The 20,000-nt window shown below is 46.4% G+C and overlaps 1 protein-coding gene across 1 annotated transcript in view; it reads right to left on the bottom strand.

Moving 5' to 3' along the window:
* The window catches only part of rxraa (retinoid X receptor, alpha a), a gene marked incomplete at both ends in the record, with an annotated part of 180,782 nt that overhangs the window by 39,174 nt on the left and 121,608 nt on the right, over positions 1-20,000 (bottom strand). Inside the window, 2 exons of the mRNA XM_083642060.1 lie at positions 1,484-1,663; positions 5,843-5,993. Of these exons, the coding sequence (XP_083498186.1) occupies positions 1,484-1,663; positions 5,843-5,993 (331 nt within the window). The remainder of the gene's footprint in view (positions 1-1,483; positions 1,664-5,842; positions 5,994-20,000) is intronic.

Raw genomic sequence — 20,000 nt, 5'->3', positions numbered from 1 at the left:
CATATTGTGTACTGAAACAAACGTATTGTGAGATAGGTATATTGTCCCATCCCTAACACACACATACACACGTGCATGTGTACACACACCCACATAATGTATGTATTGCATATCTATTGTTAAGCATAATCTATGTATTGTATATCTAACTATGGTGAGCGTAATAGTGAGAGGCAGGGAGTGACGTGCTGAATATGTGAGAGCGCTGAGTGCTAATATTCATAACACCTTCATGGAGTGTTAAAATTCACACCTCCCTCTGTCTCACTCAACCCAACCCAACAAGCGTTCCTTGTTTTTCCTGCTGTCCAGTTTTGACTTCAGCACTTTTGAAATTTGCACGGAGATTCATAGCGGGGTCTGGCCGCGAGCCTATCCATCGGCAGTTACTGTCCGACACACCTGATTGGATGGTTGATGTAGGCGGGACAAACCTAGGAAGGAGTTGGATGATAGCAAGCTAGATTTAGCCATTTCGTCAGTCCAATGTCATCTATATAGAGAGGCAAAGTAACCGCCTACTTCCTGCTTCAACACTGTACCAGAGATTTTCATCCGCCATTTATTTTCCCATGGACATTTCGTAAAATGCTTATAAAAATAGTTTTACTTCGTCAAACCAAACGGTGCAGCTATATTTAGAATCGGGAGAGACCATAGAACATTTAACTTCTTTTTAAAGTTTTACTTCGAGTAAAACTTAAGAAAAACACTGAAAAAATATTTTCTTTAAATCCGCGATTTTTTTATGTTTTGGTCAGAGTGAAATGTTATGTGGTCTCTCCTGTTTCTAAATATATCTGAACCGTTTGGTTTGACGAAGTAAAACTATTTTTATAAGCATTTTACGAAATGTCTATGGGAAAATAAATGGCGGATAAAAATCTCTGGTACAGTGATGAAGCAGGAAGTGACGTTCCACTTTGCCTCTCTATTCTTTTGCCAGCGCTGCCATCTTGGTAGTTGTTGTTCTGTAATGGCATCATAACGAGTTTTGTCCCGCCTACGTCCTCCATCCAATCAGGTACGCCGAACGGCATCAATCTGAAATCAAATTCAAAACATTGTCCTGCCCACTCCACAATCTGTCCTCAAAGGTCAAATGGGAAAAATCTTGAATTCTTGCCCCCGACGTTCCGTGGAGAGATTTCTCACTAACGAGAATCACATCAAGATCTGAACGCTCAATCCCCACCTGGGTGAGTAGAGGGCGGTTAGCGCGGTGTTAAACGATTAGCATCTCGTGTTTTTCAACAGACGCCCGTCCTCTCGAGCCGTCCCGTTCATCGAGAGGGAGTGAAGTGGATGAGAGAGCGTGCTGGATGTGTTATCATGCAATCCATGAAGAGGGAATCTAGTGTGTGTGTGATTGCCTTCATGTATACTTGATGTGTAGTAGTAGTGTGCGTGATGTGTACACGCGTCGGTACACACGTGTAGGAGAGGTTAAGCGGGACATTCTCCTCAACGTCATGTGCTGTACCTTCTCTCTTCATGCCCATGGCCAGACACTTCTGATAGCGGCAGTACTGGCAGCGGTTCCTCTGGCGCTTGTCGATGATACAGTCCTTGTTGTCGCGGCAGGTGTAGGTCAGGTCCTTACGTACCGTCCTCTTGAAGAAGCCTTTGCAGCCTTCGCAGCTGTACACCCCATAATGTTTACCTGAGGACAGACAAGAGACGGGCTGTCAAAATACACTATGTGTGTTATTGCCACCTGATTATTGCCTTTTGCCTTGTACATCTAATTTAATTTAATTTATTGTATTCTCATTCATTTGTCCATCCTTTCCTTTACTGTTGTCCACATCTATGTCTTTGCTAACTTGTGAAGTGTCTGAGCTGCCCTGTCTTTTTTTTTTTCTCTCTCGTTGTCTTGTCTTGTAAAATAAAAAAATCGAATAAAAATATTCTTGAAAAAAAAAAATGCACTATGTGTGTGTGTGTGAGTGGGGGGGGGGGGGGGGGTGGGGGGATGGGGGGAAGGGTAAAAAAAAGGGCATGTTTCACGTAACTATGGATTATTATTTCATGGTGTGGTGAGTAACCGAGTCACAACATGTACATAGAGCTTTTTGGCGCTGTTAGAAATGTGTGTTTTTTGGTGACTTTGAAGGGCTGTACCGTTTCGTCCAATACTAACTAACTGGATGAATGTAGCTCACTGTATACTGTACGGAGAGTGACGGTGACATTGTGTATCTTGGTTATGTGTGGGCGATATGGCAAATGAGCGAAACTCCCAAAAAGTTGGCGTATCCCTTTAACCCATTGATACCGGATGCAGCATTTGCGTGTATATCCCTCATTTGTGTGTGTATCCCTTTAAGACCGCGAACTGCGTCACGCGGTTCGCCGTCTTAAAGGGATACACACACAAATGCTGCATCAGGTATCAATGGGTTAAGCACTTTCAGTGGACCCATGTCTATTGATGTCTACCTGTATTTGCAAAATCTTTTAAGGCCTTGATTTCTCTCTCAAATTCACAAACTTCCAAGGATTTCGAACCCTGTCAGGTAACATCACTGAATGAGCGTTTAGAGGCAGCAGACGCCAGGTCTGCTTTTGACACGACAAACACCTGGTGAACAAATGAAAAAGGGGTCCGTTTATTTATCCTGTGGTCTCCAGTTTGTTATGCTGGTCATTTATTTTGAAATATCTTTGGTCTCAGGAGTCAGGATTTCTGATTATTCTGATTATTCTCGTGTGATTTCTGCATAATTACCACATCTCCGCTAAGGAGCCTCGTTATTTTTTCACAACAAAACCAGCCAAACGTCTTTAAACATTCAGTGGATTTTATGACAACATTTGAATGCTAAGTTGTGCACGCTGGATCCATTAAGCTAATGGCTCTCATAAATCTTGATATGGATTTTTTGGTCTTGGTTTTTCAAATTGCCAGCTGAGCTGACTTCCTGGAATTTTGACTTTGGTTCTCATTCACACATAAACAGAAAAGTTCTGTTTTTCACCTTGCATTAGTGATATTTAATGGACTGGTCTGGGTTAAGGCCTAAACATGGTCGCCCGTCAGAGCCTCGCCCCGCCCTCCCCGTATGACGGCGGGTGGAGCGCCGTCCTACGGGGAGGGGGCGCCGTCGGCTGACGGGGGCTGCTCCAAAATGTGACTCAACGGCGACGATACGTGCGTGACGTCAGCTGCAGGAGAGTTGTGATTGGCCGTTGCCTTGGCTCATCGTCGTAAAGTCGCCTTTCAAAGCATGAAGTTAGATTATAACGAACTAGTTGTGTGGCTTAGCCTTCCCAAATGTTGAGGGTCGTTTTTTAGAATTTAATACATAGAATTGGGAACGTTACATTCAATTTCATTCAGACTGCCTGGCACACAATCTCCGCCATTTTCACACGGAGCTTCCACAGGAGGAGGGAGGGTGGGAGGAGGGAGGGCGTAGTGGCGTCCGAGCATGTAGGGCTCGCTGGCGCCGCCAGACGGCGAGACGGCTCCAATTCGAGGCGGACGGACGACCATGTTTAGGCCTTTAGGGTTAGGGTTAGCTCTGGTTACCTATAAGGTGTGAAGCCCTGTTAGAGAAATGACTTTTAAGCCTGGAGACGACTGAGACACACAGAATCTGCAAAGTTTGGTGCAACGTAAAGGCTCTGGAAACCCCAGGGTTCCTTGAAGGGGTCCCAGGGGGTCCCCAGCAAAAGGATAAATCATTTATTTCCATATGTAACACAATGACAGAATGTTTGACTATTTTGGCCATGGGTTTCGTGCACTTTATGGAATAACATAACACAAACATCTTATCAGATGGGGTACCGTGGTCTAATTTGTGTCCGTTTAAGGGTGCTTGACGTGAAAACGTTTGAGAAGCACAGGATGACATCTCTTCTCAGGTGAGTTAGGTGGAGCTATGGGAACCACAGGATTACATATCTTCTCAGGGTAGTTAGGTGGAGCTATGGGAACCACAGGATTACATATCTTCTCAGGTGAGTTAGGTGGAGCTGTGGGAACCACAGGATGACATCTCTTCTCAGGGTAGTTAGGTGGAGCTGTGGGAACCACAGGATGACATCTCTTCTCAGGTGAGTTAGGTGGAGCTGTGGGAACCACAGGATGACATCTCTTCTCAGGTGAGTTAGGTGGAGCTATGGGAACCACAGGATGACATCTCTTCTCAGGTGAGTTAGGTGGAGCTATGGGAACCACAGGATTACATCTCTTCTCAGGTGAGTTAGGTGGAGCTATGGGAACCACAGGATTACATATCTTCTCAGGTGAGTTAGGTGGAGCTATGGGAACCACAGGATTACATCTCTTCTCAGGTGAGTTAGGTGGAGCTGTGGGAACCACAGGATGACATCTCTTCTCAGGTGAGTTAGGTGGAGCTATGGGAACCACAGGATTACATCTCTTCTCAGGTGAGTTAGGTGGAGCTATGGGAACCACAGGATTACATATCTTCTCAGGTGAGTTAGGTGGAGCTATGGGAACCACAGGATGACATCTCTTCTCAGGGTAGTTAGGTGGAGCTGTGGGAACCACAGGATGACATCTCTTCTCAGGGTAGTTAGGTGGAGCTATGGGAAGCACAGGATTACATATCTTCTCAGGGTAGTTAGGTGGAGCTATGGGAAGCACAGGATTACATATCTTCTCAGGGTAGTTAGGTGGAGCTGTGGTAATTCGCTGAGGTCAACAGCCTCCTGCTAATAAGACTCATAAAGACGTCAGTTGTCCCGCCCTAACAGGTGCAACAAAGCCAACAGGAGGGTCCCAGAGATGTCAATCAAGGACATGTGTACACTGCATGCCCAGACAGTCCTGAGAAGAGGTCTAATCAGGCAACTTCATTGAAAACATGTGTTTGGGTTTCCAGAACCTTTAATATTAGAAGCATCTTACGCCCATGGCGCACCAATCAAACCACTGACAACAAAGACAGATGTTTGTGTGGTGTGCCCATGGCTGTCTGTCTTTGTTTGGAGATGTTTGGTCAGATTTGACATGTTCAATCCTTGTTTGTCCGTGTTTTAGCCCATGGTACACCAACATGTTGTGTTTTAGCCCATGGTACACCAACATGTTGGCAGTCGGATCTTTGATCAGTGTGGCATGGGTTTTACAAATATTTAGAATCATGTTTATTTTAAACTGATTTGAATGGCTGCATGCATTATGTTCGGGAGTCACCTGGATCATGTTTCAGATGTGGACACACTCAAACCGACTGTGTGTGTGTGTGTGAGTGTCTTATGTGTCACTGATCTGTCTGTAATGGTGATGTGATGAACAGTGTAAGTTGTGACTGCTCCTGCTATCGGTTACTGCTGCTCTCTCCTCTGTGAAGGTAAGCAGAGATGGGGGATGCGGTGGAGACTGCACACACCACAGACACACTGAGAACTGTCTTCCTCCAACGTGGAGGCGTGAAGGGAACATTTCTGTGTGGAGGCAAGGTTGAAATCAGATGGTATAGAATCCACATCTTAATATGCTTTAGTGGTGCCCATACTGAGCTAAGCATATTAAGATCATAATTTATGTACAACAACTTCCTTACTGACTATCAATAAGTAATTATGAGGTTATTGAGGGAAACGTGCCCGCGTGCATGTGTGCGTGTGTTTGTGTGTGTGTGTGTGTGTGTGTGTGTGTGTGTGTGCGCGTGCGTGCGTGCGTGTGTGTGTGTATGTGTGTGTGTGTGGGTGTGTGTGTGTATGTGTGCGTGTGTGTGTGTGTGTGTGTGTGTGTGTGTGTGTGCGTGCGTGCGTGCGTGCGCGTGTGTGTGTGTGTGTGTGTGTGTGTGTGCGTGCGTGCGCGCGTGTGTGTGTGTGTGTGTGTGTGTGTGTGTGAGGTCACCTGAGGAGCGGTCACCGCAGATGGCACAGATGTGTTTGGTGAGAGAGAGGGGCGTGCCTAAGGGCTGGGCGGGCACCTTCATCACCCCGTTGAGGCCCAGTGGGGGCTTGATGTCCTCCGTACTGCTGACCGAGTTCATCGGAGAGTTCAACTGAAACATCAACACACACAAACACACACGCCCACAGGTCACAACGCAGCCCAACCACATCATCTATATACTGTATATATATACAGTTGACTATGTGGACTTTGTCTGTTTGTTCCTTTTGTTTGTTGTTCCGTGTTCGGCCACAGCTGTGCCGTTTTACGTGCGATCGGGCTGAAACCTTCAGGGTGTCTAAAGGCCACCCGTGCGGGTGACCTGACGGAGCCCGATTTTCTAATTAGGCTAATTAGCTAATGATGTGATGTTATCAGTGATGTCATCAGTGATGTCATCAGTGATGATGTCATCAGTGATGTCAAAAGTGATGTCACAAGGGCACACACGCGCGCACACACATACACACACACACACACACCCACAAGGAGGCATTATCTCTGTTTCTCTCCTCTCTCCTCTGTTTCAGATCTAAATCAGTTTCTCTCTGTTTCTCTCCTCTCTCCTCTCTCCTCTGTTTCAGATCTAAATGAGTTTGTCTCCTCTCTCCTCTTCCCTAAATCTAAATCTGGCACTGCAGGATCCTCCACCACTCCACCACTCCACCCCAGCAACCCTTGTATTCCTGCTCTCAACAAGCCCCCCGCCCCACCTCTCGCTCAGAGTGGAGAGCTAATTATGCTAACTAGCTACATGCTGTTACCAGAGGAGATCAGAGTTAGAGGGCAGAATGTGAAGGATCCTAAAAAGGCTGAACGAACTGAGTGGAGCTGAAGCTATAGCAAACCATTAGCAACATCTCACGAAAAGGCCAAAGCAGCAGTGCAGCAGTGTTAGCTCGACTGGCTAATGTCAAAATGACATTAGTTAGAATATTGGAGTGCAAAAAATTACATCGGAGGAGGAGGGGGCTAGAAATGACTCTTAAGATCTCTCAAAAGCATAACCTCGCATTCGCCGCACACACACACACACACACACACACACACGCACACACACACACGCACGCACACACACATGAGCACGCACACACACACACACACACACACACACACTGAAGGAGTGAGAGACAGGGAAACAGAGAGAGAGAGAGTTGGCAGAACAGACAAATGGGCTCATATAGCCAGACATGTTTTCATGAAGTTAGCACACATGGATGAGACATGTCTGAAAGGACAAACACGTCTTGGGTCTAAATATAGTGTCTCGTGTAGCACACAGACGCTGTCTGTCTGTGACAGAAGAACTAGTTTGTTCTGTTCTAATGATGAGGGTAACATGATAGCCTCAGACACAATGTCCTCAGCTGTGTTTAGAGCCATCTGCCACGTACTGTACGAGCATGAGACATACGTATACACAAAGGCAAACAATATGCCCTCTCTCCAACACGTAGCTAAGACAAACAGCTTAAAGTCGAGCGACGCACATGGGAACTGACATGTGGGTCCCACACAAACCACCGTTTTCTCTCTAACATGACCCACGCGTGTTCACAAAGACACACAGTACATGCACACACAGAAGACATGCACACACACATTCACACACAGACACACAGAAGACATGCACACACACACACACACACACACACACACACACACACACACACACACACACACACACACACACACACACACACACACACACACACACACACACACAGAAGACATGCACAGACAGAAGACATGCACACACACACATGCACACACACACACACACACACACACACACACACACACAGAAGACATGCACAGACAGAAGACATGCACACACACACATGCACACACACACACACACACACACACACACACACACATACACAGAAGACACACACACACACACAGAAGACATGCACACACATGTAAGCCGCACACTCAAACACACGCGCTAACCTCCTCTTGTCTCTGTGGTTTCTAGCATCTCATTAAACCCTCGCCTCCACCACATGAAACTGCTGCTGAGTTCACACCCTCACTCACCCCTGGCCTGCTCTTCAGACACACGCACACACACACACACACACACACACACGCACGCACACGCACACACACACACACACACACACACACGCACACACACGCACGCACACGCACGCACGCACGCACGCGCACGCACGCGCGCGCGCGCACGCACGTTGTCATTTAGGCTAACATTCTGGAAAGTTTTCTTGTCAATATCATGTCATGTTTCTCTATCGCTAATTAAACTAATTAAACTGCAATTTGTTTTTCAACAAACAAAGAGAATCTTGGGAAATGATTTTTGTAACGTCACATTTTTGCAGAATAACAATCATGTGGCCATTATTCCACTGCAGGGGGGCGGGGCTAGGTTCAATGCTTAAGTTAGGTATCATTTGCACCATTGAAACATAATACTGTAGTTATTATGAACCTTAAGATGGTTTAGAAGAGCTGCCTCGCTGGCATGTGCACACACGCCCCCCACACGCATGTGCACACACGCCCCCCACACGCATGTGCACACACGCCCCCCACACGCATGTGCACACACGCCCCCCCACACGCATGTGCACACACGCCCCCCACACGCATGTGCACACACGCCCCCCACACGCATGTGCACACACGCCCCCCACACGCATGTGCACACACGCCCCCCCACACGCATGTGCACACACGCCCCCCACACGCATGTGCACACACGCCCCCCACACGCATGTGCACACACGCCCCCCCACACGCATGTGCACACACGCCCCCCACACGCATGTGCACACACGCCCCCCACACGCATGTGCACACACGCCCCCCACACGCATGTGCACACACGCCCCCCACACGCATGTGCACACACGCCCCCCACACGCATGTGCACACACACCCCCCCACACGCATGTGCACACACGCCCCCCACACGCATGTGCACACACGCCCCCCACACGCATGTGCAGGCTGACGCACACGCATGTGCACACACGCTCTAACACGCATGCACAAGGCGTGAACTCTTACCTCCGTTAAACGCCTGAGTCTAGTCTTTTCCCCGGCAGCGCTGTCTGTCTCTATCAACCCTCTATCTGTCTGACACAAAGCACTCTTCTGCTCCCAAGCTATTTTCAGTCAACCTGCAACTCTATCTCAGCAACATGGCTCCCATGGTGGGGCTGGGGGGCCATGGTGGGGCTGGGTGGGCCCTGGTGGGGCTGGGGGGCCATGGTGGGGCTGGGTAGGCCATGGTGGGGCTGGGGCCATGGTGGGGCTGGGGCCATGGTGGGGCTGGGGGGCCATGGTGGGGCTGGGTGGGCCATGGTGGGGCTGGGGGGCCATGGTGGGGCTGGGTGGGCCATGGTGGGGCTGGGGCCATGGTGGGGCTGGGGGGCCATGGTGGGGCTGGGGGGCCATGGTGGGGCTGGCATGGTGGGGCTGGGTGGGCCATGGTGGGGCTGGGTGGCCCATGGTGGGGCTGGGGGCCCATGGTGGGGGCGGGGCCGGGGGCCTTCATCTCTGTCTCTTCTGCCCCGGGACATTGGAGGCGGTGCAGGGATTAGAGTAGCTCTGGAAATAGAATACATGCCCCTAAAACACAGATATGTCATGTGACCCTTGTGAAGGAGGCAGGGCCAGCTGTGTCTGCAGCAGTATCTTCAGGGGATACCCCCCCCCCCCCCCACGCTCTCTGTGTCCTTTTCTGAATGAGGAGATGGAATGACATGGTGCTAAAACCATCCTGATCACATGACCTCACATTCTGTCTCGCTCCACCATCAGTCTGGACTTGTAGCCATCAATCATCCCAGTGATTTCCACAAATTACAATGTAACCAGGCCAAGGACCTGCGCTGTAGTTTGCAATGTAACCGGCCAATCAGGGACCTGCGCTGTAGTTGACAACATAACCGGCCAATCAGGGATGCCGCTGGCAAAACAGTAGTGGCGTCGCCCGAAGCAACGAGCGCTAACATTAACATTAGTAGAGTAATAAACAGCCATAAAGTGCAGTTATTGCAGGAATCGCAGACTCAATAAAAACAATTAAGCAAGAAGAACAAGAGTAGGCACCAGCAGTTTCTCGCCAGAAAGGTCGTTTTCATCGTTCTGTGGATATGGATTGGATTTAACGCTGATTGGCTGAAGGAATTGTCTGTCAAGGCAAATACTCCTGCCCTCTTATGACATCACTATGACATCGTCAGTGAGACAAAAATGTAAACAAACAGACAGACAGAGATTGCCCACTTGCCCCTTTTATAGATAGATAGATAGATAGATGGAGAGATAGATAGAGAGATATATAGATAGATAGATAGAGATAGATAGATAGATAGATAGATAGATAGATAGATAGATAGATAGATAGATAGATAGATAAATGATATGCAGGGAGTGTGTGATTTGTTTGTGTATCTAAATTTGAGCCAACAGAGTTTTAACATGAAGGATTTGAAATGTAGGACATAAGCTTCATTGCAGTGCAACATGAGTATTGAGTACATTCGGGCTGCAGCTTCACATCGTGCAGCTGTTACATCACATGTTGTGGAGGACAGAGGATGGGTACATCTAGTACATCTAGTACATCTAGTACATCTAGTACATCTAGTACTAGTACTCCGTCTGCTTGTGGGTGTCACATTCTGCATGGAGTTGATATAATGTCCAGCGCCACCCGGTGGCTTGGGCACACTGCTGTGGTTAACATGTGCAGGCAGAGAATTCATACTTCCTGTCAGCCAGGAGTCTTTGCTCTCAAGCCATAAACATGTTCAGATCATAGACTGTATAAAAATATGGCCGTAGTCCAGGTTGATTTCACCCATTCGTTTCTGGACTCCAGATTTGAAGCCTCGGGTTTCGCATTGTGACCATCGCCATCATGGTTTTCTTGGAGCCAGAAGTGGGGCCAGCTGTGTAAAGTTGGGCATTTTCACATGGGGGTGAATTTGGGGAATGACTCGCTTTTGGAGCCATCCTCAAGGAACTGCAGTTTTTGGTACTTCTGCGTTGGTCCTCATTTTTCAGAACCCGAAGGTTGGGGCTTGGTTCAGATATACAGTAGTAAGTGGCTGCACAGAGACATTGATCTACTTGGTGAATGTTCTGAGATAAAATGTTGTTAAAGCTGTTCAAATAAAAAAATAAAACTCTTATTATACATGATCTTGGTAGAACACTTGCAGAGCATGTCCTAGTGTAAACTATTAGTATGCTATGACAGCACCCTGGTGGTGGAAAAAAAGAGTGTTCTCCCAAGTGAATAGAAGAGGGGAGAAAAGAACAGTGGAGACATCGGAGGCCTCTGCTTAAGACGGGCTTAGCTGCTTTCAAAGAGGCAGAGCTCATAAAGACACTTCAAACGCACACATCAAATCCGAGCCAGCGCACCACTCTTCAATGCACAACCCTCATGTGGAACGTCAGAGCTTTTCAGCTCAAGGGCACCTTTTCACAGAGAGAAAGTTCTCTTCACACTATTCTTTCATAACACCCTTACAGAATTCTTCCATAAAGACTTCCATTATGTGCTGGCAAAAATATTAATATAAGTGTATATATAAGCCCTTTGCCAGGAACGGGACTTTTTACAATCCATTATTATGGATGTCATTTCCAAAAGCGTACCCATGCCTAAAGCACGCTTTGCCCTGAGACACTAAGGGAGAATAGACTTTTTCTCTTTCTCTTTCTTACTCTTACTCCACTTCAGTAGCACTTACTGTACATACACCAATCTATATTCTGAAGGTCTTTACAGACCATGTTCATATATCATTCATAGGCTGATTTTGTATAACATTTTATTCCTAAAAACACAGCAAAAATTTATGTTTTTTGTATGACTGTTGACAATATTTTCTGATTTATGGAGTGATCAAAAGAGAAATCCATAATTTCCTCTGTAAAAACATGGCTCTAATATGTCAACGAAATGAAAGAAGAATGTTGAACCTTGCTTTATCCAATGTTCCGATTTCAGTTCTGGAAATGTATGCAACTGATTGCATATTTAATTATGCAATGACTCATTTGCATATTTAAATATAGCATTTCAGAAAACTTGTAATACAAGAAATTAGTGTGTTACTGGAAGTAATCAACTGGGCAAGTTTCAAGCTGATATCTAATAGTTTTTTTTTTTTTTACCCTATTCACCTGGGGTGTCTCCCCTTATGATCAATATTTAAAACTTCCATTGGTTTTAACCATGGATGTATTAAAAGAACTGGATAGGGGACGTGTCACGCCTACCCATGCATTCAGACGGAGGTTGCTCACTGGCGCATGAAGCCATCATGGGGGGTTTTTCTTCCTGGTTTTACTTCCTGACCATGCGGCCCAAGGCGAAGTGCGCATGTGTGCCATGACGTGTTCCATGACGTCTCCCACCGCTCCCACCCATGGATTGCATTGCAAGAAGAAAATACCCCCGTATACGGCTCTTAGTGGCTTCTGAAGAAAAAATGCCCCATAAAAAATTAGTTGATAATTAAAAGAGTCGTTTTATACTTTGAGTGACACCCGGAAAAAAATCCCCTGGGTTTAACAGCTGCCGGGGTCCCCATGCAAGTGGATGGGAATTTTCCTTTCTGGGCTGCATGGCGTCACGTGACTTGCAATACAGAGCTTCGCCACCATGTTCAAATGGCTTCACAGCCCAGCGCTATTCCTGGGGGCTTGGTTTTAAGGCTAGAACTCTAGAAACTAAAGACATCTTTTCAAAGCTGGAGTAATCTGTGAGTAATCTGGCAGAGCAGAGGAAGTGGAAGTGTTGACAGGGGATGACACTTCAGCAGGCGGCCCTCAGGCGACCGGCGGAGGTGAGGACAGCGATCAGGGTGATGTAACATCATGATAACCCCGCCTGTGACCTTTCACCTCTCGCACCCCCACCACCATCACTTCCCTCTAAAAGCTGACTTATCTCAGCAGACCAGGGTTGCCAGGCCTGGCCTTTTCCCGTGGGACTGGGCAAACTTTTGAAGCGTTGCCGCGGGTTGAATCTGTTTGTCTGCTGGTTGGTTGGGTCGACCTATTTTGCATGCAAACGACATAAATAACATCTCAAGAAGAAGAGAACCCTAACCTGGAGGAGAAAGCGAAAAACAAATAAGCAACAGGTTAGTTTGTGCATCAGTGAATTGGTCTACAACACACCACCGAGCTATATGTTATCTATGATCATATACTGTATCTAATTACACAAGGCCCTTTTAGGACCTATAGGTGAAAGAACTATTTAGGGAAAACTGCTTTTAATGCTGGTACATGAAACATTGATGGTGTTACTTTGTAGATATTACAATACATTTGGCAACGATAGCAATGCTGTTGGACTTTAAAAGTAGTGCGTATGGTTTGGCCTGCCTTCCTTCAGTGATGGTATTGTGCTGGTTGTGATTGACCTGGCCATTGTGCCAGATTTGTGACACAGACCTGGCAACCCCCGGACTCCCAAAGTGTGACAGCAAGGAATGGGCAAGGACTCTCCCAGCACCCCCCCCCCCCCCCGGGTGGTCTAATCTGGACGTGTGTCAACAGAGCTGGTGGATTGGGTTTCGTGTGGGAGGCGTGTTAATGGAGCGGCTCTTCTCGTGTGGGAGGCGTGTTAATGGAGCGGCTCTTCTGTGGCCTTCAGGGAGTGTGGGAGGCGTGTTAATGGAGCGGCTCTTCTGTGGCCTTCAGGGAATGTTCACAGTGGGACACCCTCGGGGATCACTTACTGCACTGATACCAGTCTAAAGGAACAGCTGTTTGAAGACGCCGAATTCACAAGCAAAACTTCCAACACACATCCACGTATCAGTATACCCACGGGCATGAGCGCGCCCACTAATAGCCGACACATGCTAGCTCGTTACGCAGACCGTTAGCTTGCAAGCAGGCGGTCGTTCATGTCACCCTGTTGGTGAGGATGAAGGAGAATGCTGGGGTCAATTATACACCTCGCTCAGCCCCTGCTAACATGCTGCGCTGCACTCCAGCATACTCATGTGACGTAAGCTAATAGATGCTAATGCTAACATGCTGCGCTGCACTCCAACTGCATCCTCATGTGACAGAAGCTAATAGATGCTAATGCTATATGTCCACCCTACTGAGATCTGACAGTAGACACGTTTCCATTCAGTTTTTGCGCAAATTCTAAGCCAACTTTTGAATCTTAAAATTCTAATCAGGTGCGTTACCATGAATGGTTGTTAAGGGAATACATAGGGTGTGTTTGTGTGTTGGGCAAGATCATAGATGGAGAGAGCTTTCCAATGCTTACTAGAAGAAGTAATACTGTAATTATTATGTATATTATGTAATCTGCCGGTGGCATTTCTTTCTTATTGGATTTTTTCCCCCCTCTCTCCGTTGATTTCCATTGTGTGGTGAAACAGGTCTAATCACACTTCTCGCACACAAGCAGATTCTGACAATATTAAAGGCCCATTCCGTCAATTGTCACTGTTACTGACGCCGGTGGCCGTTAGAGTAACTGCAGGCAGCGTGTGAACGAGCCGACGCGCGGGCACACATACATACATTTACGCCGGAGGCGCCATGAGGACAAGAGGCAGGCTCGTGAACGTGCAGACGTCACATCCTCTAGCTGTGGCGGGAAATGCTCACCCCTTCGAAACTGCGGTATTTCCATGTATCTTCTGAACGGCTGGTCGGAGAGAAACGCCCCTGGTCGTCATTTTTAAGTTACGTCAAGGCGCATTCACTCATTGCCAATAAAAAACACTTTGTGCACATTTATTTCTCGCCAGAACCGACGGAATGGGCCTTTAAAAATGAGGCTCTCACTCGTTTCCCCCCTTTTTTTGTGCCTATTTACAATTATTGATAAACTTGTTCGATTGCACAAGTTTCATCCAACCAGATTTTGATGTTGCACTTGTTCATAAAACTGAAAGCTTGAATAAATAATGAAAATGATGAACTTAACCACAGTTCAGCAGCACGACTAGACTTCTTATACAGTATATTGTCAGAACCTGCGTTGCTTTATTTATGTGCTCTATGCTAACAGAGAATCAGTGATTTTGGGGTTATGCTACACAACCACATCACTTAAAGCTGTTTATAAAAATTCACCTTCTCCCCATCCTGATGATCAGCATTTCATTCCATTTGTTCTCAGTCTGCTGCCATATTATTTGTGCTTTCATGTCTCTGGATAGCTCAGTGGAAATCAATCTATCACAGGAACTGTTATTGCTATCTATCTCTAATATTTGAATTGGATTAAACAAAAATTCTTACATCTCCATCTGCTTGGAACTCATTGAGAATAACTGAAGATGAAAAAGATGGTCTCTCTCTTGGCGAGTTTAAAGTGATTACGAGGCTCTTGAGGCAGACTCAATAAGGAGCTGTCTATGCTTTGTTTCACCAAGGCTTATTTATGCTGGGCCTCTTCATCCTGCTGATCTGATATTGGACTACTGCCTTTTCAGCATTTCAATGACTTTTATATTTGTGCTGCTTATCTTTTTGTGATTTTACGATGATTTTTTTTATGCTGATTTCTTTACCTAGTCTCTCTTGAAAAATACTTAATTTAATCTCAGTGGGACTACCTGTTTATATATATAAAAGTTCTTCTTCTGTGGTGTTTTACGGCAGTTGGCGTCCTTTATGTTGCATTAGCGCCTCCTTCTGGATTTATCCACCCACTGTTTCCCTACATTCTGTACGACCATGTAAAAGTTAGATTGCTTTCATCATTGTGTGGACTATTGTTCCCAATCTGATCTGTACCTGAGTAATGCTGCTAACCCTAACCCAGGCAATCCAAAACTAAGGGGCAACCTCCGGGGCTGAAAAATTAAGCCAATGTGGAAGTGGCTTAAACCTGCATTCTTTTTAATGACCAGCAGTGGTGACTCCACTGGCTGCCAAAATAAATCAGACTAGAAGTCAATAGAGAGCCAAAGTGAAACTGTTGCACTAGAAGTTATAAATCAGAAAGACTACATACACTGTCGCCTAAGTGAGGTCACTTTCTCTACCGGCAAAGCTGAAGACATGCCACGAGCTTCCACGAGCTATGTAGTTTTTATACGAAACTAACCCCTACGTTTCAGTTTGACGACAAACTGCGACTTTCTTGACATGCAAAGTTATGTTTTAAATTGACAAAATTAGCGTTGGCACCCCGTGGCCCAATTCAAACGGGATCAAAAAAGTAACCTTATTCTCCGTCCACCGCCATTCATATTTTTCGCAGCACTGGTTCAGGGAGAAAGCAGGAAGTGACGTTTCACTTTGGCTCTCTATGGGAAAATGAGCCTACTTCTCATTTGATTTATGACCACAGCAAACACCTTCAGGATGTTCATTTTGTCAATTATGGCCCCATTTAGAGTCAAATAGATCATAAAGCAAACAATGTTTTGGGGCGTGATTGACAGTGGTCTCACGCTCGCTGCTTCTGGCTCCAAAAACACCAAGATGGCGACGGTCAAAACGCCAAACTCAAGGCTTCAAAACGGAAGTCCACAAAGCAGTAGGTGACGTCACGGTGGCTACATCCATATTTTGATACAGTCTATGTCCAAAACCTATAAAACATAAACTAATTTAATGTCTATGTCCAAAACCTACAAAACATACCTAATTTAATGTGTAATCCAGAAGAATATATGCCCCAAACCAAAAAACAACATAGAATCAGGCAAGACAAAACTCTCTGGGTCGTATCTGTCAAGCCAAGAGACGTAAAACATAGTGTATGTGATGATTGACATCGCTGCTCTAATGAAACACTTTCTCTGCTACCTCCCGACGGACAGAATTTAGCGGAAGCAGGCTGTGCCACAGCAGATAAAATGACTCAACGTAGCCGCCGCCGCCGCCACCGCTAGCTAGCATGTGGTTTCTTTTGACAGAAACTTTTCTTACATTGAAAAATGGATGTGAAGTGAAAGGAAGAGAACGCCTTACAGACAGAGCAGCTATACGGACAGAGTGTCTGTGGCATAATACTGTATGTGCGTATTTCTAGTTTTGTCTGTGTATGCCTGAGTGCACGTTAGTGCTGGGTATCGCTTAAAGAATTACGATACCGGTAAGTTAACAATACCAGTGTCCTTGAAGTGATACCGATACTACAAACTTTTTTCGATGCCTTTTCCCCCCCCAGAAGCCACAGGCATGTAGTATAGACGGTTTCATCTTGACAGCATAAACGTTCTAAATTGCCCCTAGCTAACTTCCTCTTGCAGTGTATCTAGTCTATGATGCCAATACAATGGCTGACAGGAAATAAGCAAGGTTCCAAAATGTTCTGTGAAAACCATCTGTAGGCATACTTCTGAACGTTTTGGTGGCACCATCTGTAGGCATACTTCTGAACGTTTTGGTGGCACCATCTGTAGGCATACTTCTGAACGTTTTGGTGGCACCATCTGTAGGCATACTTCTGAACGTTTTGGTGGCACCATCTGTAGGCATACTTCTGAACGTTTTGGTGGCATCTGGGCACGCTGAACTGCCATCTCCGTCACTAGCTACTGTGGCCGTTGTGGGCCAATCACACGTCGCATTAAATCGAAGAACGCTTGCGGTGATTGGCTGTGAGCAAAGCCATGCAAATGGTAAATTCTTTCGAGTTCTGTGTACAAAAATGATTGAATGCAGGTATCGTTTGACTGGAGAAGTTTCCATACTACTTGGTACTGGGATAGTTTGGTCGATACCTAAAGGTATCGCACACAGAGTACCGATACCCAGCAGCCCTAGAGCTCGTCTGCATGTCCGTGTGTGTGTGTGTGTGTGCGGGTCTCTGTTTTGTGTGTGCAAGTGTGTTCCAGTGTCTCACTTTCTGGCTTTAAGTGTGTGTGTGTGTGTGTGTGTGTGTGTGTGTGTGTGTGTCTGTGTGTGTGTGTGTGTGTGTGTGTGTGTGTGTGTGTGTGTGTGCGTGCGTGTCTGAGCATAAGGGTTGTTTTGATAGGAAACAGTGCTCCTCCTGTGGGCAGCGTGCAGCCTGCCGCTGACAGCGCAGCTTTCACGACCCCGGAGTCAGTCTCTTCTCACGCCTCAGTCTCTCCCTGCACTTCTCCTCCTTCAATCTCCTGCTCACTCTATAAATCCTTCAAACCCTTGTTCTCCCAGTTCCTTCGCTCAGCTCAGGAATGAATCAGCACTTTCACCACAGCCAACCGACCCTCGTGCACCACGCACGGACCCCCCCACACACACATGCACGGACCCCCCCCCCCACACACATGCACGGACCCCCCCCCCACACACATGCACGGACCCCCCCACACACATGCACGGACCCCCCCACACACACATGCACGGACCCCCCCACACACATGCACGGACCCCCCCCCCCCACACACATGCACGGACCCCCCCCCCCCACACACATGCACGGACCCCAGCAACACACATGCACGGACCCCCCCCCACACACATGCACGGACCCCCCCACACACACGGACCCCCCCACACACACATGCACGGACCCCCCCCCCCACACATATGCACGGACCCCCCCACACACACATGCACGGACCCCCCCACACACACGGACCCCCCCACACACACACACACGGACCCCCCACACACACGCCACCAACATGCAAGTCATGCTAAGAAACATGCAAGATAACACGATTAAATCATGATGAAATCATGATGGCAAATAGGAACTTAAACCCACAAACTGTCATCACCGCAAACGCTGTGTGACGTCAATGTGATGATTATCTCCAAGCGATTTAACAATAATGATCAATTATTTTTCCCTAAGAAATTGATGGCAATTCAATCAAAACAATTCGATCCTCACTAAGGCACGAACCCCCATCTTAATTATGATCTATAAATAGGTTAATTGAACAACTTGTGTTTTCCAACATGTTTTCAGATTAGACCTGGAAAGCATATTGTGATCGCGCAGTACGCCCAAAGAAAACACAGAAAGTGTCAGATATTGTGCACTCATTATGACTAAATGACTAAACGACTTATGAGTCTTATCTTAAAGGTCTCCCTGCTCTTATCTTAGTGGTCTTTGGTGAGCTGGCTATTTCCAAGCGCCCGTGGGTTTGTCATTATCAAACTTCACCAGGAAAACGTATAGGGTCAGAGGGATAATTGAGAGCTGAGTGGTGGAATTGACTTGCCTCAAGCCACTATAGAATACATACAGTAAGTAGCACAAGGTTAATGTAAACGGTAGAGATGTTAAAGTGGAATATTAATAAGCCAACAGTTAGCTAACAAGGCCCTACTGTACTGACAGGACAACGCTATACCTTACAGTGTGTCAGGGAAAGTGCTGGGGAGAAAAGACAGCCATTACATAAGTGTTCTTCATTAGTGAATACAGTCATGAGCTTTAAATAGCGGCTAATCCTTGGATGAAATAAACCTCATAAACTAATTTTATGACCCGAGTTGGTTTTGGTACTTACACTTCATTCCCTCAAGAGTGTGATGGATTTTCTAAGGTTAACGATCCGCAAGTCTGAATGCACAACGCTGAGAAAATAAAAGTGACTTGGAAGTACAATCTGGTGCATGACTTTGTGTTGTTCTGCGCTCCGTCTGCCCCGTAGACTGTCTGCCCCGCAAAACCTATGATCGTATGAGTGTGACATAGAACAAACGCTAACATGTAGTCTTCATCACAGACCATATGGTACAGTAACTTCCCTCCTGTCTGTCAAGCCTAGGTACAATTACACTTCTGACAGAATCAAAGTGAATTGTTAATCACAGAACGGTAGCTATACAAAATTGATGTTCATATACTTTCCTGCAGATGACTATATTTTCATTGCATTGCCCTGAGGTAAAGCCCACACATCGTGCACCTAAGTGGGATAGAAACAAACCATAATGTTCTTTTTTCAAACGTCATGTATCTTGCCTGCTGTTTCTTTATATTTATATTTATATATAACATATCCATCGAGCCCAATTTAGAGTGCAGGCAAAAGGGTTCCGAACAATTCTTTACATGAGTTTACTGTGGAGGACATGCCTCGAAGAATCGAAAGTATACGTTTTTCTGGGTCACTACGTAATTCCATTTATGTTATTTCACAATTTTAATGTCTTTACGGTTGAAAAATAGTAAGAA

The sequence above is a fragment of the Poromitra crassiceps genome, assembly GCF_964638095.1.
Source record: "Poromitra crassiceps genome assembly, chromosome: 8".
In the NCBI taxonomy this organism is placed as follows: domain Eukaryota; kingdom Metazoa; phylum Chordata; class Actinopteri; order Beryciformes; family Melamphaidae; genus Poromitra; species Poromitra crassiceps.
Note: the sequence above shows the minus strand (reverse complement) of the source record. Positions and strands in the feature narration are given on the sequence as shown.